The sequence below is a fragment of the Nothoprocta perdicaria genome, unplaced genomic scaffold (genome assembly GCF_003342845.1).
Source record: "Nothoprocta perdicaria isolate Ctin4 unplaced genomic scaffold, notPer1 scaffold_152, whole genome shotgun sequence".
Taxonomy (NCBI): domain Eukaryota; kingdom Metazoa; phylum Chordata; class Aves; order Tinamiformes; family Tinamidae; genus Nothoprocta; species Nothoprocta perdicaria.
In genome coordinates, this window is record NW_020454672.1 from 683,663 (window position 1) to 695,046 (window position 11,384).

General features: G+C 39.4%; 1 protein-coding gene across 1 annotated transcript in view; it reads left to right on the plus strand.

Annotated features, from left to right (window-relative positions):
- Positions 1-11,384, plus strand: part of DLG2 (discs large MAGUK scaffold protein 2) — a 597,632-nt gene that overhangs the window by 85,484 nt on the left and 500,764 nt on the right. The window contains exon 2 of the mRNA XM_026034918.1: positions 4,094-4,255. Coding sequence (XP_025890703.1) covers positions 4,094-4,255 — 162 coding nt within the window. The remainder of the gene's footprint in view (positions 1-4,093; positions 4,256-11,384) is intronic.

An 11,384-nucleotide genomic window follows, 5' to 3' on the forward strand; every position in this document is an offset into this window, starting at 1 on the left:
AGCAGGAAGGTTGGACTAGATGATCTGTAGAGGTCCCTTCCAACCTTAAATATTCTTTGAATCTGTGAATCACAGATTAAACTTTGTGGCAAAGGGACCAACTCCTACATCAATGTTTTTTGCTTTTGTCTATAGTTGTAATCTTGAACAAATCTAGTGTATTCAATTCTGGATCTACTATTATGCAGAAGAGGGCTGGTCCTTGACTTGTGCAAAGGCAGCTCCCATGTTGAGGTTGTGGCAGATGACTAACAGTGGTACGACTCTGAGTGGGAGTTGCAAGTCAATTCAATCCTTGCTCAAGGGAAAAGGCAAATGATCAAGGGGTAAAAAGCAGGTAGCTGTTTGACCCAATTGCATTTGTCCCCCAGCTCCAGACTGCTATAGGGCCACAGAATCCATCAGGAGTTGTCTTGTGCAGAACAGTTTCTGCAGAAATTCCTTTCCCCGTGGTCTTCAGTACATAACCATGTGGGCTATATGAAGACCTGCAGCTTCAAAAGTGCAGAAGTCTGGTCTCTACAGAGACCAGCACTATAATCCTGGAAGAGCGTGCAAGACTGGAAATGATGATACCTAAAGAGTTAAAATGAGTAGCATAGCTAATGCTTCCTTTGCCATAGCATATCATGATGACTGAAAAAAGTATTACAGGACTGGGAGCAAGATCTATTCATGGGTGAATAAACTACCACCTCTTACTCCTGTTGTGATACCTTTCTCCCCTACTTTATCAGCTTTGTCTAACTTCAGCTGACTGAAAAGAAAAATCACATCTTTGGTATGATCATTATTCTATGTCTCCTGCACATATCAAGATGTGTGATATCATATCCTTGGACTTGTTCGAGAACTTCTCTGAACCAGGATGCTCTGCCTACTGACATTGCACAGAGTATTATAGAACTGCATGACTCTTGTAATACATTCAGCTCCCTCTTTTGTCACTTTCTTCCTGCATGCCAAAGTAATGTGTGATATTCTCAAGTGTGGTCCTATGAAAGCACTAGGTAGAGAAGAAAAGCGACACAAACTATTGAAAGACAACCCCAGTAAGACTACATTAAGCAACTTATTTCCCAACCATCTTATTTCTCTTATTTCTGTAGGAATTTGTCAAAGGTATATTGTAAGAACTACAGTATTTCCATGCAGGTGCTATCAACCTGTAACTGAGCAGATGTCTTCCTACTCTATTGTTTGTTTGTTTGTTTACTGCTTCAGAGCTGGCTTTGTTCACATTGAAGGCTTTTGACCATTACCCTTTACTGAATTCCTATCTTCAGGCTTGTTTAGCTGACATCTCTCTGGCAAACACAGCCTTAAATGTGCTCTATTAGACAGTAAGTTGTGAGGAACAGTGGTGCTGTAAAAATCTTATATTGTAGAGAGAAGAACTGCTTTTAAAAAGGCATGTTCATATTAAAAATTCACAGCAGCACACTCCACTCCCCCATTATAGGTAATTACAGAGGATTTTAAATATCTGATGCTAGCTGGCAGTATACAATACCCTGTCAGCAGCAGGCACTGATTTGTAATTTAATTATCATAAGACATCCACCTGTTCTTTTGTCAAATGAAGACTAGTATTTCCGTGCAATCATGCTTTTACTTCCAGAAATGTGAATTAACCCTCAGAGAAAATGCTGGTTTCTAGGGTACCGGGTAATTTCAAGGATATTTGCAAGGCCCCATCAGGACAAAGTGATGGAGATGAATGGAGATTCTTGCAGGAGTTTCAATTCTGGTTTGGTATTTTCTGCCTTCCTTTCTCCAAAATTTTCCTTATCTCTAGCTTTTTGCTGTGTCAAGCTGCTTCAGCTTAGTGTGAACAGCTGAAAGCATTTCAGTCAGGAGCTGCTGTGGGAGGAGAGATGTAGGAAAATCAGTGAGTTGGGTGCTGTGAAGACATGAGACAGGCATAAAAGAGAATTGATCTAGAAATGCTCTAGTCGTGTAGCTGGTGAAAAATGAGAAGGTTGAGTTTGGGGGTGGGAGGGAGGTAAAGGGAAATGGAACAGGAGAAAACTGTTCTGCAGACTCATTCATGGATATTATCTGATTTTTAATGGGAACATTCAGTTATCAGCTTATCTATTTTACTTACAAAATATGGGAAAGGCTACAGTGCTCAGCTACAAAAGTGTCAGGCTTTTTAGTAGTGTCAGGGAAAGCCAGTTTCCTCTGAGCCTTTTCTCTCATTTGTGCAAAGGCTACATTGCAGTGCTGGGATGGGGAAAAGGATGCAAATTACCAATGGATGCAAAGGAAATGCTGTGGCTTTAATGCCACCCTGTGCTGCTTCTTGCTCTGTAAAACTGCCTAAATGATCAGGCCAAAGCTCATTACGGCTTCTGGCATTACTGTCTCACCTCTTGAGATGGTTGCTGCACATTTTCAACTTTGCTGTTTTGCAGTGTGATTGAACGACTCATTCTGCTGCTATTTCTCAAACTCATGTTTTGGTAAATTGTTCACTCTAGATAGAGTGTCTAAAAGTAGTCATATTTGTTTGAAGGAGTACTCAGTGGATTCAAAAAATAATTGATTGTTCAAGGCTGAAGTGATTTGTGGCCCAAGCCTTTAGTGTGACATTGGTTGGAATACTGTCAATTAGATGGATGGCTTCTTGCCCAAATAATACTTGCCTGGTGCCAGTCATTTTATAGATTCATTAATTCAAAACAAATCATGTCATACATGTATTCTAAATATAACTGACCAAAGCTGAACTAGTATTATATATTGAAGTCAAGGTAGGAATAAACTGGAACATTTTCCTTTAAAAGGATGAATAAATGGATTAATTTCCATTTATTATGGAATAATAAATTCCATTGCAGATGAATTTGTTATAAATTAAACATAGGAGTAGTAGAGAAATATTCTTTATAATTGATTTATAATCTTGTGACCATTTCTGAACTTTAAGAATTCTTAATTTTCTTATTTGACCGTTCATTACTGTAAAAGACTTCCACCTCTGGATTTTCTCCTTTAATCTATATCTTTTCTCATTAATAGTTTAGCACATGGCTTCCAGCTGAAAATATTTACAGTATTACTACATGCTGCTCTCTTTGTGACAAAGATTTATGACGCCCCATTCTAATTTATATTCTGTTCTGTTCCTTATGCAATGCTCACGGCTATAATGTCAGATCGTCCTCCTCCATTACGTTCAATAATGTGAATTTGCATTTCTCACATGCTATACATTCTGTAGTCTTCTCCCTCCAAAGAGCAGTATGAGAGCTTGCACGTGCTATCATGTTTTCAAAAAGTGCTTTAACCCGTGATTCAACCCAATGTTCCTGTATACTAGAGAACGTCTGTAGGCATCTGCTCACTGCTTGATCAGACAACTGAAATAAATAAATAGACTTCTGAAAAAGGATGCAGATCCTCTGCCCAAAGGATAGGTCTGATCCCCTAATTTCTACTTTTAAGGTTAGAATTATGTTTCTTGTTGTTATAAGCAGCTTTTTGGACCTTGAACAAGTTGTTTTCCTCTTCTGTTTTTTATGTTACTTCTCTGTGGAATGAGGAGCTATAATCTCTCATCTCATAATTTTAATCTATAAGAATTGTAGCAGAGGTAAAAAAACTTGTTACCAGACAGTAAGTATCTATCTTGCAGTAGCTCTGCATCACTTTGCATGTGTCTACTCTGGTATTTGATCCTCAGATAATACTGTGCTGAATGGAAAACGACTCAAACATTCCGGAGGGAAAGGCATCCTGTAGAGGATGTGAATATGTGAAATACCAGGTGACACTGAAGCTGAGTAAATTGATATGYCTTTTTTTTTCATTATTAAGCCCTACTAATATGTCATCTGATATCTCTATCTGAAGGTAAACACTTTGTTTATCAGTGTGATGTAGCATTAATGTTTTATCTCTTTGATGAAATGTTAAAAACAGAATGRGATGTTCCTCCCAATACAGATAAGGAAATTCTAGGGTTATATTGTCTAATGTCTTACAGACATTATTTGATGTCTTACCTTATATCCCAGATTTATGTATATACATAGGCATTGTTTTCTCAAATTTTATTTATTCTTGATTTCCCTTTTTCAACTAGAAATATCGTTATCAAGATGAGGACGCACCACACGACCATACTTTGCCTCGATTAACCCATGAAGTGAGAGGCCCCGAGCTTGTTCACGTCTCAGAGAAGAACTTGTCTCAAATAGAGAATGTCCACGGATATGTCTTGCAGTCGCACATTTCTCCTTTGAAGGTAGGACTGATACTCACTTTGGCTTTGGTCCTCCTATGGAGATATCGTGTAACATGAAGATGTCGGAAAACATACTTGTTGTTTGAACGGATTGTTATTTGAAAGGTATTAGTGCTGTTTGATCATTTTGTGTCGGGTTTTTAAGGCTTGATGTAGTGTAATGGATGATAATTTAGCTGGCATAGCTTTGTATTGAGATATGATGGCTTGAGCAAAGGCAGTCCTGGCAAATGTGTCGTTTTCCTCTGTATTTAGAAAGGAATAACACAGGTTTCTGGGCCTCGATATTGTCATGATTTTGGAATGGCATATTCCTTCTCTTCTTGACTATCTTTACTTACATACTGAAAAAAAGTGTTGCAATTGTAACCTGTGATGTAATCCTGTCTCTTGCATCCTTCAAAGAACTATGGCAAAGTCATAAGATGTATTATGAAAAGGGAATTCATTTGCAGCTATTCAAATCTTCACTACCCATACATTTCCTTTTCTTTATTTTTTGGTCATGATTTTACAGTGATGTAGATATATCACTGTGTCAACTAAGCCAATTATTTAAAAAATATAGGTTTGTGTGTGTGTTTATGTCAGGTTCCCTGTGGTATACGTGAATTAAAGCATCATAGATGGAGAGAAGAGCATGATGATTTTCTTATTAGTTGTTATTTTCTGCCAACCCTGAGAAGTTAAATAAATAAATAAATAAATAAATAAATAAATAAATAAATAAATGAGACAGAGAGAGGGAGAGGGATAGAGAAGACAGAATGGCACTAGTAGAGATGATGAAATTCTGGATAAGAGATTTGTTCAGGCAATTATCTAAGCAGCACATAAGGCAGTTCTGCTTTGCTCCTTCTGGTGCTCAGAGGTTGTGAAAAGTGCTTTGCTTGCCTCATACAGTAACAATAGTGTCRTAACAAGTGAAGGAAAGTATTTATTATTAAAGATTGATGTGAATGCAGCTGGTGTTCATTGAGCCTTTGTGGATTAGCCACATGAATTAATCTTTGTCCTAGGTTCTTGTTAGCTTGTGTAGTTTGTAAGCAGTTTGTCTTTTAATATTTTGACAGCTTACCAGGTCATCTAGGAAGGGAATGCCTCTATGTGGCTTGGAGTAACCTGAGGGAAAAAATCAGACAAAATAATTTCTTGCCTGGAAGAAATGTATTCCTGATGCTCAAGGGCTCCTTTGAGTATTAACATTATAGTGGTGCTTCTTATTCATGAAAGTCAGAAACAGATGATATTTTGCTTCACAGAGGCAGACTTCCAAGTATGGCTGCATGATCCAAGATGATAACATAGCGACAGTGGTGGAAAACTTGTTGTGAAGTGAGGAACTAGGGTTTCACCAGACTTCTGCAGCTTTTTTAAATGGCTACCAGTCTGTGTTCYTATCAATAAAGTGCACACAGTTTTCTGAAGCCCAGGTAGAAGAGGAGCTGTGCAATATTTCCACATGAGAATGAGTTTCTCAGTATAGAGTTAGCACTGGAGGCCTGAGTAAACCTTGTGCTAGAGCACAAGACATTGTGATGCTCTGCTCTTGCCTGTTCTGAAATACCTGCTTTCAGTTCACTCTTTTTTTCTTTCTTTGAGGGGAGGGAGGATTCTCACTGAAATTCCTATAGAAGTTTTTGTGTCTGTGAGTTCTGCATATTTGTGAATTGCCATTCCAAACTCTTCAAGACCCATACAGAATATGTTGTACCCATGAGCTGCAGCACTTCCTCCCGACACTCTGATTTGTTTGGTATTCTGGTATGTTCTCAGCAGGACCATCTAAGCATCACGACTGTACCAAGCAAAAGCTAAYAGTGAAGCATGATGCCTCTAAAACCAGAGTGTTCCTCCTAGGGAAATGCAAAACACTCATTTTTAAAGACTTGATGAATGTGCTTGCCATTTAACTACTTTGTTGTCTCATGTGAGAGATGGAGCTGTTGGAATCCTGCTCTGAGGCTGCTCAACAAATGCTAGGGCTCCAAAGTCAGCCTGTCAACCTTAGTCCCAGGAGCGAGAAGACATTGAGATTTGCAGTGGGTTAGAGCTGTCAGGAGACTCCACCGAGAGCTGTTCTCACTGAAAGGGTTGAGCCGTTCTGCCCCAGTTTTGTGAATGCAGGTCAGAACATTTGGTGCAGAGGGAAAACGTGTAACACAAGGCCACAAGTTAGCGTCTACCAAGAGGAGGGATCACATCAGCTCCTGTGTCAGGAGAGCTGTGTATCTGACAAGGAATGTGACCTGTGCATGCAGGACAAGCAGCACGATGAATCACTGTCCGAGCAGGGTTCAGGTTTCTGGCTGAATTTGCCTTTCCATGACCAAATTTCACACAGGGGCGTGCAGCACTAAYGTACATCTCCAGAGAGATTTTTGAGACAGTCGTTTGTGCTGATGGAATGATTCATCCAGGATGCTTTCTTTGAAAAAGAAAGTGTTTTGAGGAGGAAAAAGTGAAGTTTGTTTAAGTTAAGCTAAGCTTAACCATGCATCTGTGATCTTTTGGGAAGAATTCTGCAAAGGTGATACAATCTGCTATCCACCAGTGTGGCTAGTCTGAGCACCCATAGCCAACCAGTAGCCACAACCAACTCCGGAAGCCAAGAATGTTGTGCCCTGTCTGGGCTTCTAGGAAACATCTCAGCATGTGTCCACAAGATGGTCTGACAGCTTGAGTATGAACTTGCCTCAGATTAGTTGGTTTGATGTAGCCCAGAAATATCCCTGTGAAGTTACTGGTTATTGAGCACTTCAAAAAAACACTGGGTTTTGTTGAATTCATAAAATGAATTTTCTTTAAARTTCTCACACCTGTTGTTTATGTTGGATGATCTGAAATATCATTTCATCTCTTCTGAAAATCTATTTGAAACAATTGGATTTGGGTCAGTTTTTTTTTTAGCTTTTCTTTTCGGAATGTGAATATGATTTCTGATGTGGGTGGGAATATCTTGTGATCTTTCTAGTCTCTATAGTCTGGTGTGCACAATCTGAGTTACTTCATTTTGGAGGAAAATAACAAGCAGACTAGTTTTGCTGAAAACTAGAGCCTCTTTTGACTTTGATTTTGATTTATGCAACTATAGATTTTTAGCATGAACTTTGCTTTGCATTTTCTTGTAGCATTTTCCATGCACACAGCTCAGTGTTAGTAAATATATTCTAAAAAGCTGCAGGATTCTATTAAACGTAGATCTGCTTAAGAGCATGTAAGGGATAAGATTTAGGACTCTTCAAATTTGAATGTCAAACACAGAAGTTCCAAAGAAAGTTTTTGGTAATGTAGCAGTATGGTAGCAGGTGGGAAATTGCTAACTTTAGAGCAGCTTTGAGACTGCATTAGTTAATGTTTTTAAATGCTTTTTTGCAACTTGCAGAGGTGAGGAAAATGTGTTTTCTTAGTCTTTTAAAGGAAAAAGCGTGCTGAGAATCCAGTTGAAAATAAAGCTGCAAAGCTTTCTTGCACTTTCTCCCAYTTGACACTAGATGGTGCAATTAGCCGAGAATCTTTTGATCAAACGCTTAAAACCTTGGGCAATCTGTCACCGAGGGCTTCAATAGGTGGGTTAGAAGGTGCTAATTCAGTAAAAAATGGCTAGTTAGAAAGCAGGTGAGTCCTTGACATGCTGGGACATGCTCGAAACTCCTCAGTCCTTGACATGGTGGGAGTTTTTCTGGATAGAGAACAGCAGTATCTGGATTTCAGACATGTGGGGATTGCCSCTAAATGAAGTCTTTCCCTCTGTGCCTTCCTCTGAGAAATGGAGCTAATCAGSGTTCATCAAGCAAGACCAAGTTCTGTCTTCTGGTTGAACCTTAATAGTACTATTGGAAGGTTATATTTCCTGAGCTTATAAGGATCTTTGAGTCTCTTAAGAAAAGCTTAGAAGTGAAAAGTATCTATGATCTCGCATTTCCTCGACAGCTCGAATATTTTAAATGTCAGGTTATCCCCAGCCCTTATCCTTGTTCCCTGCGGGGTAGACACACATCAGTGGTGTTTGGGTGAAAAGGAGCAGCGAAGTTATTGCTACTATCTTAGCCTAAGATAAATTTAAAGAAGAAAAGCTTTTATTTTGTTTTGTTTCTGTTTATTTTTAATGTGGAGGTTTGGACATCTCTTCAGGGGCCTCCTCTTTAATGGTCCCACTTTTCAGAAGGGAAGGAGTCGCTGCAGAAGCTCCTCCTTTTCTTGCTGTTACTCGGTGCTGCTGTAGCTCATCAGGGTTCCTGATATGTAAAAGAAGTCAGGGCTGATTTCTGATTTCAGTGGAGAAAGGAGGGGAAAAAAATCTCCAGATGGGGCAAATAGGATTGGATTTCATTTACTAGAGGTCTCCGAAATCAAGATTACATGTGGATGGCCAACTGTATAAATTGCTTTGCAGAAGTCAGAGCATTTGCTTCCCCCATTGCTCTCATTCCCTTTACTCTCTTTCTTTGATGGTGGCAAAAGGCCCTGCTATGTTATTTATTAGAGATTCTTTGTACCCAGTGAGAAAAGATGATGTCACTTGACCATTTTTTTCTGCTCCAGGTCGGATGATTCCCCTTGTCAACTCCTTTCTTCTCGTGAGCGTGCACAGTGCCATTTGCATTCCCATCTTTATCCTTCTGATCTCATTTCTGAGAGATCTCCTTCAATTTGGCATGTTCTTTTGCTGTCTTTAATGAAGCAGCTCTCTGCATCCTCTCCAAAGCCTTTCTGGTCCAAATGTGAGTCAGACCTTACTACGGCATGTGCTGTCCTTTCTCTGACAAATTATCAAGGAAAGAGAAAGGAGGCCGTGATAATGATAATGGAGGATTAATTAACCTCTGCAAAATGTCTTCGCCTGAGCTTCCTGACCTGTCCTAACAAACTGCTTTTTTTTTTTTTCTTATTTTTTTGAAGTCTAGAAAAGTAGATTAGGTGGAAGCCATTTATTTCAGGATTTAACATTGATTCCAAAGAAATTACTTTTTCAAAATAAAATTTGGAAAAATAAGGTCAAAGCCTTCTTTTCTGTGTGTGTATGTGCACATGTGTGTGTGATTTTGTTTTTAGATGCAACAGTTCCCTTTCTTACTTGAAAAAGTTTTGGAGGTATTTCTTAACTATCAGATTCTTTGAACCATGCAAGGTCACAGACTGGTCACAGACACTATGCAAAGAGCAGACTCTGAGACTCTCCTGTTGTTGCACAGATCTTCAGAGACCAGCAAATGCAGGAGACTCCTCTGCTCAGGTAGCTGAAGAAGTGACTAGCTACCAGAGAACAAGATTTACCCAGGAAAAGCAAATTACTGCTGCTTTCAGCTTTACCAGGGGTTATTTTCCTGCATAAATCCAGCTTAGAACRGAGCCCAGCTCAAAAGGATTAAAAATATATATTTTGCCAGAGGTRCTAAACATGCTCAAGAATCCCCTGGTCGAACTGAGGTTGAGATGCGGGAGATGGGGCCGAATGTGCCCGGGTCCCCCGTGCTGGGCTGTGGCCGCGTTTCGGGAGCTCCTTGGCCCTTGAGGACAGTGGGACGGAGGCTGTGCTGCCTCTTCGGCGCACGCCGGCAGGAGACGGCCCTCGTGCAACTGCAAAATTAATTGGGGTTATATAGAGGACACATTACTGTATTCCCGCTTATATTAGCAAGGCATCTCCAAATTGGGTCTGGCGTCCTCTTCTGTGCCGAGCGCGGCTGCGTTTCTGCAGTACAGCTAATCTGCAAGAAGCGTTTTATTAGCCTCAGGCCCAGCAATAGTGATCTTATAATAATACTTTTGATCTCTGAACCTGGTAGCTTCCTAGATTTGGGCCTTTTTCCCTTCCCTCCCTCCCCTCYCCGTTTTAGCATGCCATTATTGCCAAATTTCTGTACTGCAGCCTGTTAGTGAATTACTGTTGAATATTCAGGGACTTGCTTTATTAAGATACAGCACATGTTACATGCCTAATCCTATCCTGCTTTTCTCTTAGCCTTTACTGTAACAGCAGATAAGCCTCTCCCATAGATCTGTATCKGTGATCTATGCTTTTTAATATAAAAATGCAATTGGATTAAAATGAGACAAAGGGAATGCATATATGTGGCACTGCTTCTTTGTGCATCAAGGGAAGTAAGCAACGGCAGTTCCAAGTTTTAGTTATTTTATTTGCATGGTGAGATAGGCAGTTTGTAAATGGTTATTATGAAAAATAATTTTGTTTCAGTTCCTTGGGGGCAAGACTCCCATTTTTTGCAAACCCTCCCTTGCTCTGAARAAAGCACAAAAGTGATGTAAAACACAAGTGCTGCAGTCCTGAAGAAGAAGAGCTCTTGCTTCCAAAACCAGATCTGATAAAGCCCCCTGTTTGTCTGCTGGATTTTTGCCTTGGGTGGCTGATGGATGGCTCTCCACATGATTTATGTTGTTGCAGACAGTATCTATTATCTTCCTGGCTTCTGACAGAATTAAAAAGAAACCAAGTAAAATTGCTTCTGTCAGTAGGTGATTTAATTGGAGAAACCTCAGCAAGTTAAGGTAAACCGCGAGCAACATAATTCTTTTTCTCTTTTTGGCACAATAAATGACGACCTATGATGGGCACAAGCAAAGCAGATTCTCACGGTAGCTACGAGACCAATCATATTCTGTTWATTTTGCCTGAGGAATAGAGAGATGAATTTTCAAAGGAATTTTCTTTTTCTGAGAAAATTATTTTCAGGATATGGACATGGTGCAAGGGCTTCCCAAGTATTGCAGGTCTTTTCAAATATTAATCTGAACTACAGTTTCAGGAGACTTTCTCTGTCCTTGATATGCTGGGTGCTGTAGCCATTAGTATTAATTAGCTTTTATTCTTTTCTGATGTTAGATTTCTCCTTAAGGATAGTATTGCTCCTACGACTTATTATGTTTAAAAAAAAAAAGAAAGGAAAAAAAAGTCTCATGTTCTCTGAATATTTTTAGCCACACTTCTCTCTTATTATGCAGAAAATGAAGTATTGCAGAATCCTTTTTTTTTCTTGTTATCTGCCTTTCCACAATATTTTATGTGGTACTAGTTACTTTTCACTTTCCTGTAACTCAGTGAACAAATTTTCACCTGGTGTATTGGCATATTCATAAAATTGACATTCTCACAAAAAAAAAAAAAAAA